We start from the raw sequence: 25,040 nt of genomic DNA, 5'->3' as shown, positions 1-25,040 counted from the left end.
TGTGCCACGAGACGAGCTTTATAAACTGACCCGCCTTTTAGATCTTCCCTAAACTAACCCTAACTAACCCAAACTAACCCTAACTAACCCTATCCGATTGTCTGGGAGTGGGACCAGCTCGTAAACTCCCATCTCAGACATCAGGTTCATTTCTTGCTTCATGGCTGCAAGCCAGTCGTCTCGATCAGAGTGTCGCATAGCTTCGTCATATGTTGTGTGCCATCACGCGGGGATCTCTGTACCAAACTTCATAGTCTTTGCCCATCCACGGAGGAGTATCGTGCTCAGGGCGTTCCCCAGCGTATTGAACCGAGAGACATTGCCAAGGGACATTGCCAAGCTGTGTAGCGTCAATGACCTTGTGCAAATCCTTGTGGTCCACGAATGGAGGGGAGTCGTTGTGTTTTAATAGCTGCACAGCCATCAAGTCGAATAGTATGTCCGAAGCTTTGTTAGACATATGGCATTGCTTGAAGGTAAACTCTGCCATTGCAAACTCAACATCACTGTGATACAGACTCCAGTCGTGAGGAGACTTCAATGGAGCAGGAGTTGGTGGTGTACTGGGCGGTAGAAATACACTGTCAGCTGTGCATGGCAGTCCTAAGAGTGTGTCTGAGTCACAATTCATGAATGGACACTGATTGAAAGGAACTTACCATTGATGAGCAAATGATATGTACAATAGTAATGCCCGCTCGCATCCGTGAATTCTGACTCTGGATCCTCATCATCATCCAATGGTATGACATCAGGTGGGGGTGGCAAGAAATCAGGAGGTGGCAACTGAGGCGATGTTGGTAGAAAATCTTGAGCGAGTGCAACTGGATGGCATGCATACATGTGTTGAGTGCAGCCTGAGGCGTTTTGAAACCAGCACATACAGCCTGGAGATAAACATGGAAACTGAAGGGAATGATGAGTAGGGCGAATTCCAGGCATGGTATGAGGAGTGCGGGTTGATACAGTGTATGGCTAGCGAAAGATTTCAGAGACTAGGGAAAAAATTCAGGGTTCAACAATGGCCTCTAATATCGGATCCAGACTCTGCTCGTTTTGGCACCACATCAAGACGAAAATGGGCGGCTAAGTTCTGGTAACATGGACAGTTATGTAACCACACCACCAGAAACTTTTGGTGAACTTTACATTGCTGGGCCACCGGAAAGGTTTTGGTGAACATCCGCAAATGGCACCCCACCATCGGAAAGGTTCTGGTGAGTATTGTCACCTCACCACCAGAATCGAAATATCCCCAGTGCACATCAATATACCAATGGACAGGTTTTAGTAAACGTTGATACTCACCAGACTAAAGATACTAGTATTTCAATTTGGCGTGGGTCCTTTATTCTGTCAAAAAAGCACTGGCAAATATGCCCCAGAGGTTTATGGCAGTCACAGTAGACTCACATTAGTTAGACAAGTATGTCAGACAATTAAGTAGGGTCCATGAATTATTCAGAGTCAGCTATCAACCCTAAATTTTAAAATGTAATGAAACTCGCCTTGAACTCCCAGTAACCCGCCGCCTCCAACTTACCATTTCTCATGGGCCTGGTAGTCATTACATAGCGCTTACCTCACTCTGGTTCACTTTGTGTTGAGCTGAAGTGGCATTACTTACGCTACACTACCTTCTACCACCTATCTACTACCACATATCACAAAGTATAGAGCCACACTTTAGAGCCACAATCATATTATCACTTCATATAGACTTCATCTTGCATTGAGAGCCACTTCTCTCAAGCTTCACACACTCCAGTGCTTTCTGACACTTAGGTGCTCCCTTAGAGGCTCATTCAGCGTACCTTGGATCATTTCTCTGCTGCTATCTGCTTTCCCAGGTCAAATGATTCACATCACAACATCACACCTTGACCAACACTTAGAAAGTGTAACCCTATCTTCCACTCAGAAAATAGAGCTACTTCTTTCATTGCTTCACATTGCACTATGTTGTACCCTCACCGAGCTAGCAGATAACTCAAACTCAAACTTAAAGAGACTTACCAAATGGTCAAAAATGCGAAAATGATTCAGTGGAAGGAAGAAGAGATAAAGACTGACTAACCCATAGTCAAAAGTGAGGAGCTAGGACAAGGAGAGGGTCAGGAGGGAAGGATAAGAAGAGAGAAAGAAAGACTAACCAAATAGTCAAAATGCGGAGCTAGAAGAAGAAGAGGGAAGGAGAAGAAGAGAGAAAGCAAAAGAAAGACTTACCAGATAAAAGACTTGGTGAATTGTCGCATTTTGCTTACTTGACCGTGGGAACTTTTTCCGATGAAAATGAAAGTTGTAGCCCTTGTCAAGGAGAGTCTAACTATGGTCTTATGACATCAATAGATTAAGATCCTAGTGAATTATAAGCAAAATACTCGAAAGTGGATGGTTCAAGAAAGCACCTTGACCGTGGGAACTTTTTCCGATGAAAATGAAAGTTGTAGCCCTTGTCAAGGAGAGTCTAACTATGGTCTTATGACATCAATAGATTAAGATCCTAGTGAATTATAAGCAAAATACTCGAAAGTGGATGGTTCAAGAAAGCACCTTGACCGTGGGAACTTTTCCGATGAAAATCAAAGTTGTACTACCATAGTCTTATGACAAAGGAAAATATTCCCTTTCCTCATTACATAATTTCCTCTTTCCTTTTATATTATTTCCTCCTTCCCTTTACATAATTTCCTCTTTCCTTTTATATGATTTGTGCTTGCCCTTCCTTCATTATATAATTTCCTCTTTCCTTTCCCTTTATGTAATGTGCATCTAGGTCTATGACTTGTGAATGATGGACTTTCCTCATTGCCTTTATGCAATTTCCCTCTTACCTTTGCTCCTGGACATTATGTAATAACCGCTGCCACCAATCATGTGCTTCTGCATTATGTAATAACCAATAAATTGATTATTTATTTTCCTCTTTCCTTTTCTAACCAATTATATAATTTCCTTTTTCTTTTCCTCTTCCTTTCCTGCAGGAAAAAATTATGCCCCCATAATGTTTCAACTCATATAGGTAGTCTATCGTATTGTTATCGTAAGTTATCGTGCGGTATGGTGTCGTAGTCTATCGCGTTTCTTATCCTTGTCTTGACTGTCGTATGGTATCGTAGTCTATCGTGTTTCTTGTCCTTGTCTTGACTATCGTATCGTATCCTATGTATGGTATCGCGTTTCTTATCCTTGTCGTGGTCTTGACTATCGTGATCCTTATCTTTGACTTCCTTATCGTAGTCTTGACTATCGCGTTTCTTATCCTTGACTTGCTTATCGTATCGTAGTCTTGACTGTCGTAATCCTTATCCTTGTCTTTTGCTTGTTTTCTTGATTTTCCTCCGCCTGTCTCCCACTGGCTTCGTCACCGATTGCGCCAGTTGTGGCGGTGCAGTCTCCCTGTCAATCTGTCTGACTGATAGCAATGGAGATGGCAGCAAAAAATGGCAAGGGTATGCGCTGCCTGTCGTCGCTGCATGTTGAATCAAATCGTCAGCATCCATCATGCACATTTTACCGCTGGTATCCACAGCCATTCGCCTTCCCATACATCGTGTCATTAATTCCTATGTCCACAGCGTCACGAAGACCCCCAGCTCTCAACAGATCGTCTCCTCTAGCAGTACTACCCTCGCCATGCCGTCGCCCTCCTTGACGCAGCCTTCGAGCACGCAACAATGCAAGGGCGTTATCTGTGCTCATTCTGCTCTTGTCTGCGCGCCTTGCAAAGCAGACATGGCCCATGCTTACAACCTTTTGCACCATACATTTCACTTTACTTCTTACTAGCCACCATTGTAGTTACCTTTGGCAACATATATGATGTTGATGAATATCTTGACATTGCAGTTAAGAACATTGGCTGGTACAACGGAGAAAGTGGTGAGATCTACAGATGGCATGGTAGCAAACTGAGCCTGTTGCTACATGGCAGCGAAGAGGGACGTGATGGCCATGTTGAGACGTATGTTTTCTCCACCTGTCTCTACGTTGTAGTGGTTATCGCATGTGCAATTATTACCTCCAGCTGCCTTTTCTAGGTCCTGGATGTCTGATACATCAGTAAGAAGGTCGATAAATGCTATGGGAAAATTTTATCACTAGCCCAAGGTCAACGTCAGAGGAAGCTGTTTTCCAAACGTCCAGCCTCTCTCTTAGCCTCTATTGCTTTGACACGGTTGAGGAACAAGTCCAGGGCATCCTTTGAGACAACTTCGTTATGCCCGGGAGGAATTGCACGAAGGCCATTGATGAACTGTTTGATGCCTTTCTCATGCTCTTTCGACAAGTAGCCCGTGAGTTTCTTTTCAAATATCACCTTTTACGTTTTACTTCTCATGTCTCATTTTTTACTTCTCACTTCTCTTCTCACTTCTCACTTTTGATATCTCACCTCTCATAATTTACTTTTTACTTCTCACTTTGACATCTCACTTCTCATTTTTCACCTCCCATTTCTCACTTTTGACATCTCACTTCTCATGTTTCTCACTTCTCACTTCTCTTTATACCCCCCTCCCCCCTATGGTGGATTATACTATTACACTGAACATTTGTCGGCCATCCGGAAAGTAGGATAGGATCGAGCATTCCTTTGCTGACCCTCCAAGTTTATGAAGGGCGTCAAAATCGGCTTGGTTGCTAGAGCTGGGGATTGCGTTGATGTGGAGGTCGTGGCATCTGAGGCTGTGTCTTTGCAAGTGGAAGAGTAGCAATGGATACATTCGAAGGAAGCTCGTGTGCTATAGGCTACTTATTATGCAAGTCAAACTTGTGTTGCCAACCGGAAGTTGATAATATCAGAGTTCAACGCGACTGATCGCGATGTTATTAGCTGACCCTGCGAGCGAGGGGTCTAACTTATTTAACACGCACCAAGCGCAATGACTATACAATGACTTGAGAAAGTCTACTAAGCTGGCCTTTGGCGTTATTCTACAGGAGTACCTACATTACTGTATGTAATACTTGGTTGATATGCTATATGATGGCAGTGTAAACTTTATGCGATCAGGTGTTGAGTATGTTATGTGTGTCGTTGCGAGTATCAATCACTTTTAAGTGCTTCTAGCAATATTAGTCCAGGCAGCCCGAAACCACAGTGTTCAAGATGTATCACCCTCCGTCACCCTTAAACGAACAACGAGAGATGCAGGCACCTACATCTCAACATCCCGATCCAGATCCAGATCCTGCATTTTGACATCTTCACTGTCGGCAGGCCCCTTTTCATCATCAGCAGATTCCATCGCAGAAGGCCACCTCACCCTCCCCACCATCCCTTCTACCGCACCCCGATACATAGTATTATACACCTCTTGCTTTGCCACTCGGTGCTGCTTATTCGCGCGCTTAAATATATCTGCGGTTGATCATCAGCACTGAACAACATAAAAGAAGAGAGATAGGAAACATACCGAGGAATCTTTCGCCGACCCAGAGGCGAAGCGGGGCATTGCCTATCGACCCATCACCACCGTCCGTGCCATTCTCTTTCTCCTTTCCTTTACCTTTCCCACCATCGACGTCCTTCTGCTTCGCGCCCATTCCAGCGCCAAGCGTCTCGCACACGGCCAACGTCTCCATAGCATGCGCAGGTGCCGTATGCAAATACTGTGCACCCACTTGCGCGAGGAGCAACGCACGGAGATGGTTCTCGCCTGCTAACGTCGATAAAGACAGCGCAGTTTTTAGGTGAGATCTGCGCCAGAAATCAGTTTGTAAGCACGAGTTGGTTATGAAATTTTTGGAGCGAAATAAAAAAAATAAGAAACGCACTTGGCACCAACAATCTCCCCCCTCGCACCCGCCACAGCTGCCTGCACTACCTTCCCAACCGCTTCAAGCGTCCCTCCCATCCCGTGACACCGCTGGATCGCAGACGCAGCCAGCGCATGTGTCTCAGCGTCCAACCAGTCGCTTTTGGCACTGCTAGCGTCTTCATTCACAGTAGGGTTCGAGTGCTCGCCATCACCCTGAGCCTGAGCTCGTAGTCCTATGCGCAACAATGCTTCCCCAGCGCATGCAGCAGCACCTACATACCCGGCCCCCGTATTGCGTTCGTCATCTATGGATTTAGCGACGTGATAGCATACGTCTGCACGTTCGGTATCTCCGAGTGCATGTGCGAGGTGTGCGGCGTGGAGGGTGATGCGGGCGCTATATGAGTGGAAGAGGTCGTGAGTGTGGATTAGGGTGAGTAGTGCGTTTAGGTGTGACTCTGCGGTGTCGAATTCAGAGCGTTGGATGGATATCTGTGTTTGAGGATGAGATGAGGAATACGAGGTGAAATGTAATTAAACGTACCGCGACGAGCTCGCATAAAAGATCGGCTGTGAGTCTTACTGTACGCTGTACTATTTCGTCTCTGTCTGCTAAGGAAGCCCAGAGCGGCACTGAAGATAAATGAGCGTCAGGATCAATACAATAGTGATCAACGGCACGACAAAAAGATACGAAACAAAGCTTACGTTTAATATCCTCTTTTGCAGTATTGAGAATACTGATTGCTGCTTCGGCCCAGAGTCGTCTCTTTGGGTTTCTGCCCACTGGGTCCCGTTTCGCAGTGGCGCTGACGAGAAATGTAAGAGGGAGAAGTATGAGTGGGTGGGTGGTATGGACTGCTAGGGGAGGGTGCGGAGGGAGAGGAATCTATACGAGTTGCGTAGTTAGGACCAGGGGGAGAGAAACTCGAAAGAGAAAACGGAAAGCATACCTGGACAATACCGTCTTTGAACCCCTCGAGTGCTCCGCTATCGATAATTTCGTGGAGCGCGACGAGCCTTTGCTCGGCTGCACGAATGTTTCCGGAGAAAGTAAAAAATATGGTACCGGAGAGAAGTGTATGAATAACAAGGGAAGCATGAGCAGGGTCTGACCGCGTGCTTTCCTCGTCTTGTCTGGGTTCCACATTTGAATGGTTGGTGATGTGCACTTGGGAATATTCGCGCGAGAGAGAATTAACGTCGTGAGCAGTTATAGAGTTCCAACGGGGAAGCGCGTCATCATCTTGTTTGGCGTTTGCCATCGCATTGATATTACCCTTGCCATTCCTAACTTTGCCGTCCTTGTCGAACATCAAGCCAAGCACGGCCTCCGCAATATCAAGAGCAGCCCCTACTTGGGTCCATACACCTGCACGAAGGAGGACACGCAACCTAATGACGTGAGCGAGGGCAATGATCCGGGGGTGATGGTTTTTGCGTGCGAGAGTTATTAAAGTATCTATAGCGGTGAGTGTTGCTTGGAGGGCGGGGGGACCTAGTGGTGCAGGGCTGGCATTAGCAGCAGCATTAGATGAAGGGGTATTAATCTGGGTGATTAATGCTAGGTGTGCATCATATACGGTGCCTGGAGGATCTGAGGGTACAAATGACGCAATGAGGCGTCTGAGGATAGCACGTGCAAATTTTGGGGATGTGGAAGAGGAAGGGAAGGTAAATGCAACATGAGCATGGAGGAGTGTGAGGTGGTGGCGAAGCGGCCGAAGCGAAGGGTGCTGAATTGCGATGATAGGGTCAATTGCTTATATCAAAAATGAGAAGAGACAAACTTTTTGTGCGATGAGAAGGCCTTTGCTAAGTGCTTTCTCGACCTTTTATACTTGTCAGCATGCACAACTGGCAAAAAAAGAACATGACGCACTTCGGAATGAATACCTACAGCCCAGTCACATCCTCCCTCCTGCGAGCAAAAGCCACTCTCCATGACTCTCGTGCCGACTTCAGCTAAACTTGTCCAAGCATGACATTCTACATCAGGAGCGAGAGGCAGGCAGTGCTAAGCATTGTCTTAATGAGCGGAGGGAGAGAAAGAGTGAAAAGCCAAAGTCTGGATGAGTCGGAGGAAGTGCCAGAAGCCCTGGAAGCGCAAGGAGTAAGATTGCTGGAGGGAGGGGGCGGAGTGCTGGCGTCTGGGATGGAGTGAGTGACGAAGATCTCGGCATCGGCGAGGCCGAAATGGAGAGTGTGCGCTGACGTTTTAACGGACGTGTATTTGTGTCGTACATTGTAGACATCCCTGAGGAGCTGCGTGACGCGTCAGTCACGCGTTTTAATGAAATGTGACATGTCGCGCGGCGTAATAGTTTGGGTCTGACATTTACTCCACAACGTTGCCACAACGTATTCACTGAGTCTGGGATCCGGAATACGTACGGATTTTATCGGACAGTTGCTCAAGAAAACTGCTGATTAGATACGAGAAAAACGTGCCAAGTGCTAGCTATACGGTAACGTTTATGCCATTTTGGTCCTGGCAACGGTAATTGAGTAAGTACTAGTACAGGTACTAGACTGCAGGCCATGATCGACCATCCAAGTTTTAGCGGGTGAGTCGTGCTTTGAATCTTCACTCCTCTTTATAATAAAAAACTTTCATCGAAACATCTTGTCTTTTCTTATATACCATCTTAATTTGCCCTCTTTGCCCTCACTAGATACTAATCGCTTCCCCAGTCACAACCGTCGACCCTCCTCTCTCGCCTCTCACGCCCACTCAGCCTATTCACTTGCGCCTTCTACCAGGCCAATCCTTGCAGACATGCAACTTCCCCTTGAGCCCCCTGCTCCTCTCTTTGCCGCTGACGATTCTTCTTCTGCTCCCCCATCTCCCCGCGCAGAGAGCACAAAGGACCTCTCCCTTTCTGTCAACTATCTACCTAACAAGTTCTCTTCTGGCTTACTCTCCCCCACTCCCCGCAGACGCAAACTAGGAAAGGACAATGCTGATCATCCAGCCATGCACAAGAGAGGTGGAGGTAGGGAGGCCTTTAAGAGCAGTGAGGCCCGTATGCCCGCAGAAGGTGACGAAGACTACGACGGTATCACTGGTCGTTGGTTCGGTGGCAAAGAAGGTGGTCACACCCGTCCCCGCATGCACTGGAACAGGTTCAAATGGGCACTCTTCATTGCCAATCTTGCAGTCAGTACCTTTTTCCCTTTTTCATACTTTCCTTTTCCTCATGCATCTCCTGCAGTTATCCACTTACGCCCTCGCAGGCCTCATCTTCTGTCTTCTCACATGGTTTGACGTCTTCGAACACGCAGACATTGTTCGTGTAGGCAACCGAGAAGAACTCATTCTCTCCACTGCCGCTGCCGCCCTCGCTCAGTTACTTCTGTAATCGGCTGGGCCGGCATCCTCCTCAACAACCGCTCTTTCCTAGCAGTCTACACTTTCGCTCTCTGGCTCTGCTTTGCCCTCCTCGTTACCCCCCGGCTACACGACCTACAAACAACGTACATTCAACCTCGAAGGCAAATTGAATGCCCAGTGGTCTCGTGACCTCGGCGCAGAGGGCCGTCTCAGGATTCAAAACAGGCTCCATTGTTGTGGATATTACTCGCCCTTCGTTGAAGCTACTGTCTCCCAAAGCTGTTACGCTCGCTCCGTCCTCCCGGGGTGCAAAGAGGCATACGTCAACTTTGAGAAACGCGTCTTGGAAATCTGGTACACTATCGCTTTCTCCCTTGTGCCGCTCCAGCTCGTTATCATGCTCGCGGGTCTCTTATGTTCAAACCACGTAACCTATCGCTTCGGTAAAGGCATGATGCCCAAAGCCTATAGACTCAGCATGGCAAGTATGGCCGTCATCATGGATAATTATGCCAAGTGGGTTATTTCCTATCTATCCCCGCATGTATATGTTAACGTTTTCGCCACAGTCAACTGGCGGAACAATACGGTACCGAAGTCGCGTCCGATATCTTAGCTCGGTCTCGGCACCTTGATTCTATGACATACACCTCTGGCGTTGCGAACGGGACAGGCACAACACAGGCACTTTCTCATGGCAGGTACGATTCACTGGCGATGAGGTCGCCTTACACCGGGAGAATTTGAGTGAGCGAGTGACGATGGATGGACTACTGTTGATTCAAAATTCTTTTCACTGACACACGTGCTCTGATATACCGTTTTCAGCTCTTGCTTTCCTATTTACCCTGATGGCTTTAATCGTGCAGCTGCCTGGTGCTGCCGACTGCACGTACTTTTCTTACTAGTCTCACTCATTTCTGCTATACTTCGTACGCGATCGTTCTGGTGCGCTCACGTACATGCAGCTTCAATGGCTGCTTCCGTTCTTTACATACGATTAACGAATATACCGTTGTGTATTCAAGCGTTTTCGGATGCACAGCACGAATCGATCAGCCGGTCGTTTTAGAAAGTGATGGTTTGAATTTGCAACATCCCTGATACATAAGTCGGTAAAGTAGAGTACACGGTCAAGGCCTCGTGCCAAGGCGTTCCTTAATGAGGTGGCCACCGTCCTTCAAGCGGGAGGATATAGTAATACAATTCAAAGGAATTCAGTAAATTATACTTGGGTAGATAAGGTCGCATCTATCTTTAAGCTGTCTCTGTCGGTCAGGAGGATATCATCTTTCTCGTATCCAATCTGCATCGAAGGCTGCACAGGACATCTCAATGACATTCTTCGGTCCGACTCGTTTTCTCCCTCCGCAAACAGTAGCCGAGAGGCATTCCTGGATGTTCTTGCTGATTGAGATGCGGATAAACACCATGTAGAAGGCAATAGAGATGATAGGGATGATCTACACGGTTGAGCAAAGCCCTGATCAGTAATTTTGATGAGCTGACAAAGCGGAATAGCATACCAAGTCGCCTATAACATAAAACCCATTGTTCGAGAGAGCGAAACATACCTGTGAGGCGCAAAGCGCTGCAGAGTATATAAGCGCGGCATCTACGAGCACCCGTAATATAGGCATTTTGTTCTTCGTGGCGTAAGCTCCAGAGACATTGCATTCGATCGTCCAGATGCGGTATGCCAATAACTCTGCATATATTCGGTTCATTAATATTATAGGCCTCGACACAACGCTTAGGCAGAAGTGAACTTACCTGAGCTGAGTAGATTAGTTGCAAGCGTCAAGGACAGGAACGCTGTGATCCAATGTCCAGTCTTGTTGCCAAAGACATTTTTGGCATTAGTAGTCGGTGCTTGCACGTAGACCATACAAATCCCGAACGCTGCAAAACAACATACGTCAGAGCACCGAATTTTCTGTGTATAGCTGCAAATAACCTGCGACGCCACACCACATCATGCATGGTAGGATGATAATCCAGACAGATTGCCAAACGAAATAGCATCGATAGATCTTTTGTCGGAAAAGAAATTTATAAGTCACGAGTATTTCAAGCTTGCAGATAATAAAAAGGTTGAACGCACCACTACTCCATCGCCAAGCAGAGTTTGTAAGGTAATTATCGTATTCTTGATCAAAAATGTTTGTTGGGTAACGTCTGCGAAAAACCCGGCTGGCCCGTCATGGAAGGTGTTGCCGTACTTCACTAGTTCATCTTCGAGACGCACAATACCTACGATCATGTGCTTGGGAGACTTCAGTGAATAAAATCAAATGGAAATGGTACGAAGCTAACCGCAGTACTGAGTACAAATAGCAATATGGCAACCACAGCGATTGGCCGATTGATGTCCCGGATGCGTTGTTTGTAAGTGAATGTCCAGATGGTACCTATAAACATGAGGACTGAAAAGCCTGGAAAAAGAACGCTAGGTTGGTGTGCATGGAATGTAAGAACTCATTATACTCGCCGTATAAAATGCCTTCCAGAACTGTTGACATTATATTGGCAGAATCTAACGGGAGACCTGTGGTGGATTTAGAAGCCATAGCGGTGATATCCAGGGGATCTACTACAACAACGTCAGTAGCTTCGCCAGCTCAACTTGCATTTGTTATCTTTGAATAGTAGAAATGCCTCAACTTTTAATATCATCACAGAAGCAATCATAAATGCAGTGTGCACAAACTTTAGCAAACCCGACGAGTTTGCCGAGATTGCTGTTGAGCACCGTTCGAAATGTCACCTCGAATTCTAACAGAACTTGAACGTGACGAGACCCTGGATCAGCTAAACCAGTCATCAAGCGAACAAGCATCCTTTCAGTACTGCTTCCCCCGAGGCCCAAGCACGTATTTGCTATACAAGATTTTGGGCGCTGTTAGGGGTGTTCCTGAAACATGATGGATGATACTGGTCTGGGATAATGGATTTTCTGTTGCGAACCAACACAACCAAAAACGTGACCAGATGCTCTGTCACCTTTTAAGCTCCCAGAAGCCAACAATGCGGCGCAACAAAAAATGGGATTTCTGCAGATAATGTTAATGATCCATGATCGAGAGCCAATGACCGAGATCATGACCGACCGTGGACATGGACTCATCAGTGAACCGGTGAAGTTTGGATAAGAGCATGTATAACGATACATAGTTCAAAATAACAACAATCAACATACACTCGGCCTTAATCCCGACTCTCCAATTCGTTAGATAACCATCCAAGACATCAATCTTGCTTCTCCTAATGCAAATACACCCATCATAACGAGCCTAAATCATAAACCGATCAAACCAACTCACGATTTCTCTAGCGCTCTCCTCGTTTGCCCAGCCTGCATCAACATTCATTCAGTACCTTGCCGATTTCGATGTCTAAGAAATCAAACTAGGCCACTCACGATTCGCGATAATACTCTTTTCAAGTGCTCTTCGGCCACACCAGTCCATGGAAAAGATACTTGTTCGAGTCCTCGTGGAAATACGGCGACGTACAAATAATCCGCAGTCTTTTGCAAGGTTGTCTGTGGGACCGGTGGGGATTTAGAAGTCAGTATTCGCCGCGTTTTCTGAATCCTTACAGGACTTCTCTCCTGACAGGGTGGGCAAGCCAACGTGGAATGGTTCACTTGAAGCTGTTATCAAATGAAATGGCTGTTCATTTCTGCAGATAACGCTCACTTCCAGATGTGAAACAGAATGGCGTGCTCTACAAGGGTATAGCTTGTCCCCATACTCGATCATCCGGTAACCAAGTTTTCGGCGTAGATGCGGTTGATGATCAACGCCAAGTACTATCATACGTCATTGACTAGTCATAGTCCCGAACATGTAACAAAGCTCGCACGCCCGCTACATAGAAATGGGTGGATGCAACTAGATTAGCACCCTCACGCACAATATTAATCACGACAATGTCCCCTACACTCGCCTCCGCCCCTGGTAGCTGCTGCTCCTCCGGTGTAAAACACACAGGCACGCCCGTCGGCCGCATCGAGGACCTTGGTGGGATCCAAACATATATATCCGATCCTCCTGCTTCTGCTACAACACAGAAAGTGATCCTGTTCCTGTCAGACATATGGGGGTCGCTGTTCATTAACAATCAGTTGATTCAAGATTATTTTGCGTCTTGCGGTGCGTCTCGTTTTGTCTACTTATACATTATGGATCGAAACGGATATGAACGGGACTAGGCTATCTTGTCCTTGGGCCGGACTACTTCTTCGGCGATGCGGTGCCAAACCACCCGCCTGGACGCGACCTGCAGACGTGGCTTGCGAATGTAAAGAAACCTGCTGTCGATGCGTTCCCCGCTTGGCTAGAGAGTGTGAAAGCAAAATATGGTACGTGTCTTGTTCCAACCTTGCATAATATATTCATGCTTTCCGTAGGGACTGAGAATACCAAGTACTGTGCTGTTGGTATGTCAATATACAAGCAACGCCAAAAAAAAAAACTCAATTCTGGGCCTTGGTCAGGGTACTGCTTCGGAGCACCATTCGTCATGGACTTGTGTTCTGACGGATCCGTAGTTGCTGGTACGTCATTCGGCCGCTCCCAAAGAAGGATGCCCATAAGAAAACTCTAGGAGCTCTGGTTCACCCCACAATTATTGATGAAAGCCACTTTGAGAAACTTGAAGGTACATTTCTCGTGCTTGATTTACCATTATGCTGCTAAAACCAACCATCACTGCAGGACCTATCCTTCTCTCCTGCGCAGGTAAATCTCCCTTCCTTCCCTTAGATACTTGCGTTACTGAGTAACACCCTGATTCCCAACCTCATTCTCATAGAGGATGACTTCTTATTCCCACTCGCCTCTCGTAGGCGAGCAGAAGACATCATGGTCAGCCGCAAATCCACGTATTATTTGCAGGTTTTTTCAGGCGTCAAGCATGGGTTTGCTGTACGAGGTGATCCTGACATTGAGATGGAGCGTGAGTGGCCTGGTCTAATTTCTTGAATATCGATATTGACCAGGTACTGAATGCAGGCTGGGCAAAGGAAGAAAGCGCTAGGGGGGTCTTGCAGTGGTTTGACCGGTTTACGGCGTTATGACGGGTGCGGTTGTTGAGCGCCGATCATCGACAGCTTGATTGCATGTAATGGCGGCAAACGTCTGAGGTTTAAGCTCGTATTTGCGACACATGAGTTACAGTGGACGAGAGTGATCTTGTATGAATAGATAGTGAGACTGTAATTAACGAAGACAGCTCTGAACAAAGATTCGATAAGTGACAAAATATCCAGTAGTCACAATAAGGAGGACATATTACAAGAGCGCACGACTCAAATTAAAATCTGACGCAAAGGTAACAGAACGAAGAGCGTACATGCGAAAGTATGAAGGTAGCTAGCTTTGCAGAAGTCTACTATGCAGGATAACTACCCTACTAGATGCGTTCCTACTAATTTCGGGCTATCAACCAAGAAGGGTACGTCATTTTCTCTGCATATATTCTTCAGGGGGTGTTGCGGTGTGCCTTGTTCTGTAGTCCCTCCACCGACATGTACAGTCGAGACGTAATCTGTATTGTTTTGGCGGACGGCGATGCGAATAAACACCATGTAGAAGGTTATCGAGATGATCGGGTTGATCTAGTTAAATGAACTTCAGAGATTTTCGATAACAGGTGTTAAAAGCGAAATTACCACGTCTGCTACAACAAACAGACCATCATTCGAGAGGGCGAAAGATATTAGCGAGGAGCAGAGCGCCGCAGAGTACAAAATAGCAGCATCCATTAGCATGCGCAATATAGGCACTCTGCCCTTCGTAGCGCGAAATGTAGAGACATTGCGTTCGATTGTCCAGATGCGATATGCCAGCAATCCTAGGGAAATTGAGGTTGGCCTCAGCAGCGCGCTTACGCAGAAGTGTGCTTACCTGTACTCAACAAATTAGTCGCAAGTGTGGATGACAGGAACGCCGCAACCCAATGTCCAAGCTTGCTGGTGAAGAAATTTTCGATTTCGCTAATCGACGCTTGCGAAAAGAAGTAGACCATACAAACGCTACACCCTTCAAAACAACGTCAGAGCACATAACTTTCTGAGTATGATTATAGAATAACCTGCGACACCGCACCACATTATACATGGTATAATAATAACCCAAATAGATTGCCAAACGACGTAACATCGATAAATCTAGTCAGAAGGTCAACTTTTGTTAGCCGATTCAACTTGGCAAATAAAAACTTGAACCCACCACCACTCCGTCGCCAACCAGAGTTTGCAATATATATATTGCACTCTTGGCTAAAAATGTTGCTTGCGGAGTGTATGCGAAGAACGCTTGTGGACCGCCCGGGAACGTGTTGTGATACTTCACCAGTCCATCTTCGAGATAAATGATGTTTACGACTATGTGCTGACAAGACTTCAGCAGATGGCATGAAATGAAAGCGGCGGGAAACTAACCGCGGTACTCAGTACGAGTAACAGGGTGGCAACCACAGCAATTGGCCAATTGATGTCCCGAACGTGACGTTTGTAGGTGAATGTCCAGATCGTACCTATGAACATGAGAACTGAAAAGCCTGACGAACACTAGCTTGGTGGGTATGGGACAGGAAAACTCAATGCGATACCCACCGTATAAAATGCCTTCCAGAACCGTTGACATGATGACAGCGGCGTCTAGTGGGATATGTCGTGAAGCCATGGTGAAAAAAAATTATACCTGGGGGATGTACAATTGTGTGGGCAATATCGCCAGCTCCATCTATATCGTTATATAGCAGACATGGCGCCTCGAGTCAGCTTGAGACAGTATAGCATCGGTGATCAACACATTGTGCCAAAATGCACGCTGCGCGGCAGCAATTCTGTAATTTTCTATTCCAGTTTTAACAGACCTGGAAGCGAGCTCAGCATTCATCAGGCAGATAACTGCCTGGGACCCGCTGCCCCACTGTGCACGCATTTTTCCTATAAAGGGTGTTAGGTGTTCTTGAAATATGATGCGTGATGGCCCGGTTTCAAATAACGACATGGCATCTTCTGCTACATTCAGAACTTGGAATTGCAGAGTTTCCCACTAACCTATGCACATCAGTGATCTATTCGTCGCATTTTTGTCCCGCTCCTTTCCCACATAATGAATGAAGGCATAGTAGGCGGTCCAGCTTGTACGCAGATGCTGGTGGACTAGATGCCCGGTCCTGTTATCGATGACGCAGACGTCGAGATGCAAGGCCGCAGCGCCAGCGATTGTAAGGCACATCATGACCGTGACTGTCCGCTGTTGTGAGCGAGTAATCTGCTCGAGGCGAAGCATGTCGATGTCGACATAGTTTTGGAGCTGCGGTATTCGAACAATAAAGAAGGGATAATCATCTTCCTTCTATTTGGTCTGCCTACTATAGGAGACGTCGACCTAAGTATATGAATCAGTGAAGAGTGCAGACTGACGGTTTTACTTCAGACAGGATAAAAATAGCTACACAATTCCAGGAACCCCGCACTTAGCCCACCATCATGATCAAAACATAGTATCGGCCTTTGCATGAGACGCCGAGTGCACTGGATGTGTGGAGAGTCACCGAGAATCGCGTGGGACGCAAGCTCGAAAGGAAACTCCATGATTTGCCCACTTTGCGACTCCTCTCCATACCAAGAGCCATGTCGTCCACACTCGCAGGCCCACTGACAGACCACTGTTTCACTTCAGTCGCACATAGCGGTACACCCAAGGGTAAAAGCATCACCATCGCTGGCGTGCCCACATACCTATCTACTCCGCAAGCTCCCGCTGCGTCCGAAGTGGGAACTGTCATCCTATACTTCTCAGATGTCTTTGGGCCATTCTATATCAATGCTCAATTGGTTCAAGATTACTACGCTTCTCAGGGTACGTTTCTGTGTGTATAGTTTCTTTGTGTGCGTATTGATCAGGAAAGCAGGTTTCACCGTGGTTGGGATAGATTACTTTTTTGGTGATCCTGTGCATCTGCATCTCGACAAACCTGGGTTTGATCGCCCGACGTGGAGAACAAAGTCTGTCGAGCAAGCGAGGGCTAGCGTCCCAAAGTGGGTGGATGGTGTCAAGGAAATGTTCGGTACGATCCTTTTCAGCATACATGTCATGCCGAAATTTTATGGAACGACAATAGGAACGAATGTGAACTACTGTGCCGTTGGTAAGTAGGCTGGGTCCTACAGGACTGCAGCTTTCATACTGGATCAAGGTTTCTGTTTTGGCGCGCCCTATGTCTTCCAGGTTGCAGCTACTGATATGCTATCGTGTGGTATGTGACATGTCTCTCTACCTTTCGTGTCTGTATGCGAATTCATCTGCTAGCCGCCGTCGCCCATCCTACGAGCTTGACTGAGGACCTCCTGAGAGCGAGCAAAGGCAGGTTCCGTGATATGTTTTTCAATAACAGCATTGACCAAGCTATGCAATTAGTGCCCTTGTTGTTCTCTTGCGCAGGTATAGACACATCTTCCAGTCCTCTGAAGCGTACTTCACTCATGCTATCCAATAGAAACGGACTCCGCATTCCCAGCGCCATTCCGACGACACGTTGAGGATATTCTTGTGGAGAAGAAGGCGTCATACTATTTTCAGATATTCAGTGGCGTGTCGCACGGCTTCGGAACAAGAGGAGATCCAGAAGTCGAGACTGAAAGTCAGTGTTTGTCACCTTTTTCCGTGATTTGAATTTACATACTCTTACTTCTGATAGGGTGGGCAAAGGAAGAGTGTCAACGTGCGATGGTGGGATGGTTCAAACGTTTTACGAGTAGCAAGTGATATAAAGTGAAATCGCAAACTGTTTCAGTAAATCATATTCACATTGTAGCCTCGCTCCGAATGGATTCAGATGAGTTTTCAGGGACCTTGTTTGCATTCCGTGAACTCTAAGGTTGGGGCCAGCTATATATATCCCCCCAGGATCATTTGCTGGCCCAATACTGCTAATCCACATCGAACATACGGACATCCGGCACCCCGAGTCGTCCACGTGAATGTTTCTCTGAAGGTCGGGTGATCACAAAGGTCGTCATACGCCATCGACGCCCAGACTTGCTCTTCTACTCCGAAAATATAAAGGTCGCACGAAGACAACGTTTTGAAGGGTATTCACATCTACGCAGAATATCGACAATGTCCCCCACACTTGCCTCTGCCCCTGGTAGCTGCTGCTTCTCTGGTGTAAAACACACAGGCACACCCGTCGGCCGCATCGAGGACCTCGGTGGAATCCCAACATACATCTCCGATCCTCCTGCCCCCACACAGAAAGTGATACTCTTCCTGGCAGACGTGTGGGGCCCGCTTTTCGTTAACAATAAGTTGATTCAAGATTATTTCGCGTCCTGTGGTACGTCCCATTGCCAACGTCATACATTGTGAACCGATAATGAGATGAATGAAACAAGGCTATATCGTCCTTGGGCCTGATTACTTCTTTGGCGACTCCGTGATGAACCACGAGGCTGATCGTGATCGCCAGGCATGGATTGACAATTCCCGCAAACCTGCTATCGATGCGTTCCCCGCTTGGCTAGACGCCGTGAAAGGAAAATACGGTATGTGGTTTGTTTCGTGTCACTTCCAAGTCGCCGAAATGTGTATATGATATGTACAGGAAGGGAGAATACCAAGTATTGTGCTGTCGGTACGTCGATACAAAAATCACGCCGAAATTGAAAAGAGGCTGAATTCCTGTGATCAGGGTACTGCTTCGGCGCCTCGTTTGTCCTGGACTTGTGTTCTGATGGATCTGTAGTTGCTGGTAAGTGATCCAACAGTTTTCAAGAAGGATACCTACGCGAGGACTGTAGGAGCACTGGCTCACCCCGCATTCCTCGACGAAAGCCACTTCGAGAAACTTGACAGTACGTCTTTTGTGCTTGATATATCATCTGGCTGCCTTAACCAATCATTGCATCAATACAGGACCTCTCCTTCTCTCTTGCGCAGGTAAAGTTCCTCCTTACAGATGTTCGCGATCGCTACTAAACCTACCGATTCCCAATTCTATTCTTATATGTAGAGGAAGACCACACATTCCCACTCGCCTCGCGTCGACGTGCAGAAGACATCATGGTCGCTCGTAAATGCACGTATCATTTCCAGGTGTTTTCAGGCGTCAAACATGGGTTTGCTGTGCGATGTGATCCGGCTATTGACACGCAACGTGAGTGGCCTGGTTTAATTTCTTACACATCGAAATTGGCAAGGTATTGAATGAATGTTGATGCAGGCTGGGCGAAGGAGGAGAGCGCTAAGGGAATCGTGAGTTGGTTTGATCGGTTCACGGTCTAGGTTTGTTATGATGAGTGCGTTTGTTGGGAGAAGCAGGATCGTGTTTGATGAGGCGCTTGAGAGCTCTGAGAGCATGTATTCGAGTCGGGACAGGTCGGAATAAAGTTCACCAGGTCTACTTGACAAGTGTCCTACAAACCTGCCCTGATGGACGTGAAAGATGCAATTTCCGGGCAGTGATTTTGTGATGTTTGACCCTCAAATATGCTATTTCAGGCTATTTCCTCCCAGTCCCCGTGCCTAGATAAGATTTCTTACTGACGTGTACACTGTGAAGCAATGCTCAGTCGCTCTGCTTACAAGCCGCCGTCCATTGCAGGGGAAAACACTGGGTACTCTTTCCTGTAATTACCTTTAGTCATTATTGACTTCAGCGTCTCATCTATGCCGACTCGGAGGGCCTCTCTGAGTCTATCGTAATAGTACCGTTACAACTGTATATGCCTGGTGTCTATTCATGATGTACACACCACAGATTGTCCACTCATCTGGAATATTTAGGCCATGCTCAACACCAGTGCCTCCAACTTCTCGAAATTGGGTGTCCCAAGGCCTGAAACTGCAGGTATTGTCAACACCGAAATAGGAAACTACTCGCTAAATGCATGCACTCACCAGGATCCCATCCAGTTGTGGCCTGCGCATAGGCATTAGATCAGTAACACGACTTGAGCGTATGTAGATATGACATACGTTGAAGCCCTGAGTTCCACATCCTGGGTTGTTGCCCGCGGTGATATCATTCAGCCCGGTGTATCCAGTGGAGTACAAGAAAGGGTTGAGGAAGCCAAGAGGGGTTTTGCCGACATTAAGGCGTGCGTCATTCAACATGGAAACGAACGAGGCGAATGTGGGTGAAGAACAGGATGTGCCGTCAACGAGCACCGTCTGGCCCTGGTAGACGATAGAAAAGTTCACCCCCTGGGCTGAAACATCGGGATAGGCCTGAATGAATGCTAGCCGTCAAATCCTTACATACTGAAGAGGTCACTTACGCGCCCGTAACTGCAAATAAGCGACTCGATTAATGTGCACCGATGGGAGTGGTTCATCTCACTTACGAGGTGTAGAGACCCTCATAGGTACCAGGTGCGAGTTTTGCTAGGTACTCTGAGACAGCAACTTCTTGGTATGCTGGACGAACGAACTGGTGGGAGCGTGTTAGTATTTTAGCAGGTATCGATCATAGCCGTCAAATTCCTCACATAGTCACTAAAACCACCACCAGAGAAGGATACAGCAGTCTCTGGGATATTGACAGTGGCGCCCACAGTCGTCACGCTTTATCCGATCTTTAGTTGTTGTACTCTTCTGCTCGATTGCCGAGATCACTCACTATGGACAGGAAGCGGGAAAATTAGGCAGGAATTTCGTGACGTTGAGCCCGTCATTGGAGTAGCACATCTGTGTGGCAGGGTCGGGATCGCCATCACCAACACCAGAATCACCAGAGGAGAACAAAACGGAAACTCCACGAGCACCGAGAACTGCCATGCCGGCGCAGACACGGGCTGCATAGGTGAATGGGACAGTTTGCTCATCGTCACCATAACTGGTAGAGATCGTCTGCGGAAGCATAGGCTGCGAAAGAACATAATCGAGCCACTGGGATTGTAGACATTAGCACATTGAAAGTTTGATCACAGTGGCCCAAGCTTACGTATGAGTATGGCTCATTTGTATCGGTCGGCGTCAACATATCAGGGTCGAAAGGGGGCTCGCCAGCAGTCGAGTAGAACGTTCCAGGAGTGGGCCATGTGAGTCCAAAGCCAAACTGAGTGTCAAGATTAGCTTCAATGCCTGCTGCCTCATAGGTCTGATTGTTTAATCCACCTGTGGAACAAATCAGCAACGTGGCTACTGAGCTTTGAGTGCCGCATACCGTTAACAGAAACGAAAGTGTAGTTTGAACCGTAAGCAGATGGGTTTTCAAGCTGGAAGAATTGTTGGAGGTCCATGTTATTGGCATACTGGCCCAGATAAGCAGTGAGACCCAGCTTATTGCCGCTCGTAGCAGAAGTGTTGTAAGCTACCGCATTATATAACTGCTTCAAGCATGAAACCGTGATCGTGCTGTTGCAACTTGCATTGACCTGATTGCCTGCAGGCCCTGTGATCGTTCCACCAGACATGCTCAAGACTGGAGGCTGCAACTGGTTATCCCAGTGCAGCGTACTCTTGAACGCCTTGAAGCGAGCGAACATGGTCGTAGGCTGTATAAGATCGATATGGTTATGCAAGATCTCCGGGAGACTGTAACTCGTGGTCCGGACGATGCTCTCTCCGGTGTCAGCGTGCTTGTAAACATAATAAGTCTAGACATCTAGCAGTCAATGGACCGTAATCTCCGGAGACGATATTGGTTTGCCCACGGTATCCAGCATCTCTTCGGCAAGGCCGACTGGGACACGAATAGTAACCCAATCGTGTGCCGATGAACGAATGAGACTTTCTTCCGCTAGGCCGTGTGAAGCAAGCCATTCATTGACAATGTCCAAAGTCTCGGGATGGGGAGCCGTGAGAACATCAGTCTCTTCCTTTGACAGGTGCGCCCCATAGCGTGGGTGGCTGGGGTCGCTCACCTCCCAGAGGTGCTGCTCGAGCTCCAGGAACTTGGCCTGAGGCAAAGCGATCTTGAGCTCGAGCATATGATGCTTGGGCGCGGGAGTATGCCTAGACCATCCGCGGGGCGGTCCATGAATGCTCTCTTTCACCTTGTGCTGGCAGTCCTTCAAGTTGAAGGGCACTGCCGCGCTAGCGAGAGCAGCCACGAAGGGGAGCCCGAATAGAGAGATGAGTCTCATCGTCAGTACGGGAAAGGCTTGCACTCACAAGGAGTTGACACATTGTTATATACGATACGATAACAATTTTGCCGGCCTCGTGTGACGTTAGCCGATTCTCCGCATGATCATGCTCTTCTGAGATCCTCAGTCCGCATGCGCTACTGAGAAAATCGGTATCATCCACATGTGGTCTCTCTGTGTGTACCGATTTGATTGGACAACTCATCAGGCCGTCGACAATAAGACGGCTACGGCATAGCACCCGTTAGGCCCATGAGAGTTGGCGTGTGTTGTCGTCCTGTGACTCCAAGTCTAGAATGATGTGTAGTACTAACCGCGTACACTGGTTGGGAACGGCACCGGTACCTTATTCAATCATCCTCAGCTGTCAAATCTTCCCACTTAGTAGCCCCACTCAATCCCACTGTCGGCAGAAACCTTGCTAGACAACGAGGAAAGAAGCTGGAAAGAAGGGAGCACAACAACGAGTTCGATTCATGTACCACTGACAGATGAGGTCGTCGGACTGGCAACCAATTGAAGCGTCATGATCGAGACCACAGGAAGGAGTTGTCGAGAGTTCGGCAAGTTCTAAGTCATTTCTCCACCAAACAATTTGTCCCGACTAGGTGTAAAATCAACGGCCCGCAAGTTACATAATAAAATTATTGATAAATCTCTTGGCAAAAACTCCCTATTGTCTAATAGCTATAATGCTCTCGACGTACCCCACCCATTCGCCATTCGCCCGAATCACGACGAAGAACTTACTGGATGCGATCGCGTCACCTCCCTCGGAGGGCAGGGTCGACTAGCAAGCAAACCTTTAAGCGATTCAAAATCTCATGGGCGTGTTGCAGGTTTCATTATTTCATTTGCTCTTCTGTGTTTCGTTTATCTCTCATTGCCCAGCTCTGACGCTTACGACCTGCCCTCACCATATCCATCGATCAACCCATACACCACTTGTACTAACGCTCACCATCTTCCCCATTTTATTGCGGATCCTGTCTCTAATGCTTGTTGTTTGCTCTGAGCGTTGGATCCACGATGGAATAATCCTTGTCCGAAAAGGTGATAGCGAAGAAGTGGAGGTGAACTCAGTTGCCACAAAGTAGGACAAGATGTATGCTCTTACATGGTAACAGAATTATATTAGGCGGATTGAATTGTGCGATCTACATGTAGAATACTATAACCGGCAAGCTTGGCCCAATCCGGGTGAAAGAGAGGTCCCTCGTGATGTTGTTGGTGTGGTTGTTGGACATGGGACACGAAGGATGGATCCAGGACGAACATGAGGCTGCGGGACAATACATGCAGGAAATAAGGGAAGGTCGCCTTCTCCCGCGAGCACTGATTGAAGGTGAAGATACAGTCCAACTCCAGATGAATATACATCACAAATACCGGGAGCAAGATGCACTCACCCAGCGTCCCTTGTGCACCTCCCTTGTGCACCTCTATGCCTCATACCTGCACCTCTGTTGTCTCGTGTATGCTCATCCTGACGTCAACGAGTACTGAAAGGTGTTGTGTCGTGTTTTGGGAGAGTAGAGCTTTAAAGGAGTAAGAGATGGTCAGAGTGCAAGGTATGATGAACAACATGAACTCTGAAGTAAACCATAGATAGACGGGAGAGGCTGTGTTACTTATTGGTCGATGCATTGCCTTGAGTATATATGCATCGAAACATGACTGGAATTGGATCGTTGGGGATCGCTGTTTGCAAACATCAAACCGATGCGATAAGAACTTGTGATGGACAATTAGCACCACCTCGTGGAAAGCATGCCTTCCACCTGCAGGACATGAAGACTCGCCTTGCCAGCTTGCCCCCAAGCAACAGACCAGTAGACAAACCAGTGAGTGCTGGCCAACTTGTTTGCCTCCATAATTGATCGCCGAATGCAGTAGAGTATGATTGATCCACCAGATGACGGTAACGAGCCATGGCTGCTAGATTCTTTGAAGGTAGACCCGCGAGGAAGTTTGACCACAGCAAAAGGGGATGAACCAATTATGAAACACGAATTTGAAGGGCAAGAGGGAGCGATTCAGGATTTTGTTTTCTTGCACGACGACGTCCGCATCGTGAGTAGTTCAGAGGATGGCACTATGTGCAAGTGGAATTGTGACACGGGACTTGTTGTTGGGGAACCATGGAAAGGTGAGGGGGGGTGGATCTATGCACTGACACTTTCACTAGACGGGAAGATAATTGCGTGTGGGATGGAGGACGGAAGCTTTCAGTGGTAGAATACCAATGGGGAGATAAATCATGGGTCATTAGGGAAACGCACGGGTACGGGTAACACCGCGGTTCTATGCTGACGGGTTTGGAGGGTACGGGTACGGAGTAGGATAGTCGTACCCTTGAGCATACCGTGGCCATTCACCGCGGGTTGACGGTGTTGGGCGGGTATAATATACCAAATCGGGAACCAGGCGCGCGACAGCCATTGAACCACCGTGTGTTTTGATTCTCTGTTTTTCCTTCCTCTGAGAGCTTGAGGATCACAAGTGAATGCTATACTGATTTCTGTCATGTCTTTTGTACCCCCGTGAATCATTCTAGCAATTTATTGAGCTGACACTTCGTGCAGAGAAGCTCGAGCACTACCTAAGCCAAGGCCAAAAACCTCGAGACCAAGTAAGTCCACTGAGTCGTCTCCCCATGAAAACTAAGCTCACAAAGAAGGCATCTGATGCTTCGTTCTACCCAGTCACACTCATCATCTAAGTACATTGCCGAGAAGCTCGTTCGCGAAGAGTTTATTGATAAATACGAGAAATCTGCCGAGATTACTGATGACATTGCCGCAGACACAGTCCGTATGCAAATTTAATTTTG

General features: G+C 47.4%; 11 protein-coding genes across 11 annotated transcripts; 4 read left to right on the top strand and 7 right to left on the bottom strand.

Annotated features, from left to right (window-relative positions):
- Window positions 1-205: 205 nt before the first annotated feature.
- Window positions 206-631, bottom strand: DFJ58DRAFT_672055 (uncharacterized protein; the record flags this gene model as incomplete). The annotated part of the gene is made up of 1 exon (XM_041383010.1): window positions 206-631. The coding sequence occupies one exon, from the start codon at window positions 629-631 to the stop codon at window positions 206-208; it is 426 nt and encodes a 141-aa protein (XP_041235089.1).
- Window positions 632-3,923: 3,292 nt separating this feature from the next.
- DFJ58DRAFT_737535 (uncharacterized protein) lies at window positions 3,924-4,339 on the bottom strand (the record flags this gene model as incomplete). Its single annotated transcript, XM_041386946.1, has 3 exons — window positions 3,924-4,081; window positions 4,141-4,278; window positions 4,333-4,339. 3 exons carry the CDS (start codon window positions 4,337-4,339, stop codon window positions 3,924-3,926), a joined length of 303 nt encoding a protein of 100 aa, XP_041235088.1.
- A 578-nt stretch (window positions 4,340-4,917) lies between these two features.
- DFJ58DRAFT_294315 (uncharacterized protein) lies at window positions 4,918-8,013 on the bottom strand. The gene is made up of 8 exons (XM_041379713.1): window positions 7,645-8,013; window positions 7,553-7,594; window positions 6,716-7,498; window positions 6,471-6,651; window positions 6,307-6,395; window positions 5,779-6,254; window positions 5,418-5,701; window positions 4,918-5,362 (listed from the first exon to the last, which is right to left on the bottom strand). The coding sequence occupies exons 1-8, from the start codon at window positions 7,705-7,707 to the stop codon at window positions 5,160-5,162; spliced, it is 2,121 nt and encodes a 706-aa protein (XP_041235087.1). The 5' UTR covers window positions 7,708-8,013; the 3' UTR covers window positions 4,918-5,159.
- An 85-nt stretch (window positions 8,014-8,098) lies between these two features.
- Window positions 8,099-10,171, top strand: DFJ58DRAFT_826302 (uncharacterized protein). Its single transcript, XM_041392191.1, has 6 exons — window positions 8,099-8,230; window positions 8,282-8,329; window positions 8,457-8,922; window positions 8,978-9,058; window positions 9,167-9,612; window positions 9,666-10,171. The coding sequence occupies exons 2-6, from the start codon at window positions 8,304-8,306 to the stop codon at window positions 9,841-9,843; spliced, it is 1,197 nt and encodes a 398-aa protein (XP_041235086.1). The 5' UTR covers window positions 8,099-8,230; window positions 8,282-8,303; the 3' UTR covers window positions 9,844-10,171.
- Window positions 10,172-10,203: 32 nt separating this feature from the next.
- DFJ58DRAFT_294284 (uncharacterized protein) lies at window positions 10,204-12,213 on the bottom strand. Its single transcript, XM_041379712.1, has 8 exons — window positions 11,761-12,213; window positions 11,588-11,707; window positions 11,413-11,531; window positions 11,201-11,362; window positions 11,054-11,129; window positions 10,870-10,998; window positions 10,671-10,804; window positions 10,204-10,503 (listed from the first exon to the last, which is right to left on the bottom strand). The coding sequence occupies exons 1-8, from the start codon at window positions 11,933-11,935 to the stop codon at window positions 10,429-10,431; spliced, it is 990 nt and encodes a 329-aa protein (XP_041235085.1). The 5' UTR covers window positions 11,936-12,213; the 3' UTR covers window positions 10,204-10,428.
- A 727-nt stretch (window positions 12,214-12,940) lies between these two features.
- Window positions 12,941-14,384, top strand: DFJ58DRAFT_294246 (dienelactone hydrolase). The gene is made up of 8 exons (XM_041379710.1): window positions 12,941-13,253; window positions 13,313-13,462; window positions 13,511-13,540; window positions 13,598-13,657; window positions 13,708-13,761; window positions 13,818-13,841; window positions 13,915-14,058; window positions 14,115-14,384. Exons 1-8 carry the CDS (start codon window positions 13,031-13,033, stop codon window positions 14,177-14,179), a joined length of 750 nt encoding a protein of 249 aa, XP_041235084.1. The 5' UTR covers window positions 12,941-13,030; the 3' UTR covers window positions 14,180-14,384.
- Window position 14,385: 1 nt separating this feature from the next.
- Window positions 14,386-16,185, bottom strand: DFJ58DRAFT_294250 (uncharacterized protein). The gene is made up of 8 exons (XM_041379711.1): window positions 16,169-16,185; window positions 15,719-16,123; window positions 15,545-15,663; window positions 15,333-15,494; window positions 15,196-15,271; window positions 15,009-15,143; window positions 14,774-14,955; window positions 14,386-14,719 (listed from the first exon to the last, which is right to left on the bottom strand). The coding sequence occupies exons 2-8, from the start codon at window positions 15,786-15,788 to the stop codon at window positions 14,507-14,509; spliced, it is 957 nt and encodes a 318-aa protein (XP_041235083.1). The 5' UTR covers window positions 15,789-16,123; window positions 16,169-16,185; the 3' UTR covers window positions 14,386-14,506.
- Window positions 15,545-16,583, bottom strand: DFJ58DRAFT_826277 (uncharacterized protein; the record flags this gene model as incomplete). Its single annotated transcript, XM_041392190.1, has 4 exons — window positions 16,538-16,583; window positions 16,169-16,485; window positions 15,719-16,123; window positions 15,545-15,663 (listed from the first exon to the last, which is right to left on the bottom strand). Coding segments are annotated over exons 2-3 (365 nt in total), but the record flags the coding sequence as incomplete, so codon positions are not given.
- Window positions 16,584-17,963, top strand: DFJ58DRAFT_826275 (Alpha/Beta hydrolase protein). Its single transcript, XM_041392189.1, has 8 exons — window positions 16,584-16,976; window positions 17,029-17,184; window positions 17,239-17,265; window positions 17,314-17,373; window positions 17,427-17,480; window positions 17,535-17,558; window positions 17,614-17,757; window positions 17,815-17,963. The coding sequence occupies exons 1-8, from the start codon at window positions 16,748-16,750 to the stop codon at window positions 17,880-17,882; spliced, it is 762 nt and encodes a 253-aa protein (XP_041235081.1). The 5' UTR covers window positions 16,584-16,747; the 3' UTR covers window positions 17,883-17,963.
- On the top strand, window positions 17,835-19,700 carry DFJ58DRAFT_826271 (dienelactone hydrolase). Its single transcript, XM_041392188.1, has 9 exons — window positions 17,835-17,909; window positions 17,965-18,453; window positions 18,512-18,661; window positions 18,721-18,750; window positions 18,808-18,867; window positions 18,917-18,970; window positions 19,032-19,055; window positions 19,129-19,272; window positions 19,339-19,700. The coding sequence occupies exons 2-9, from the start codon at window positions 18,237-18,239 to the stop codon at window positions 19,398-19,400; spliced, it is 741 nt and encodes a 246-aa protein (XP_041235080.1). The 5' UTR covers window positions 17,835-17,909; window positions 17,965-18,236; the 3' UTR covers window positions 19,401-19,700.
- A 197-nt stretch (window positions 19,701-19,897) lies between these two features.
- DFJ58DRAFT_672051 (peptidase S8/S53 domain-containing protein) lies at window positions 19,898-22,204 on the bottom strand (the record flags this gene model as incomplete). The annotated part of the gene is made up of 10 exons (XM_041383009.1): window positions 19,898-19,959; window positions 20,016-20,037; window positions 20,094-20,345; window positions 20,396-20,405; window positions 20,462-20,547; window positions 20,606-20,681; window positions 20,737-21,005; window positions 21,061-21,233; window positions 21,283-21,715; window positions 21,773-22,204. The coding sequence occupies 10 exons, from the start codon at window positions 22,202-22,204 to the stop codon at window positions 19,898-19,900; spliced, it is 1,815 nt and encodes a 604-aa protein (XP_041235079.1).
- Window positions 22,205-25,040: the final 2,836 nt, after the last annotated feature.

This window comes from Suillus subalutaceus (assembly GCF_016647625.1).
Source record: "Suillus subalutaceus strain FC151 chromosome Unknown DFJ58scaffold_368, whole genome shotgun sequence".
Lineage (NCBI taxonomy): Eukaryota > Fungi > Basidiomycota > Agaricomycetes > Boletales > Suillaceae > Suillus > Suillus subalutaceus.
Note: the sequence above shows the minus strand (reverse complement) of the source record. Positions and strands in the feature narration are given on the sequence as shown.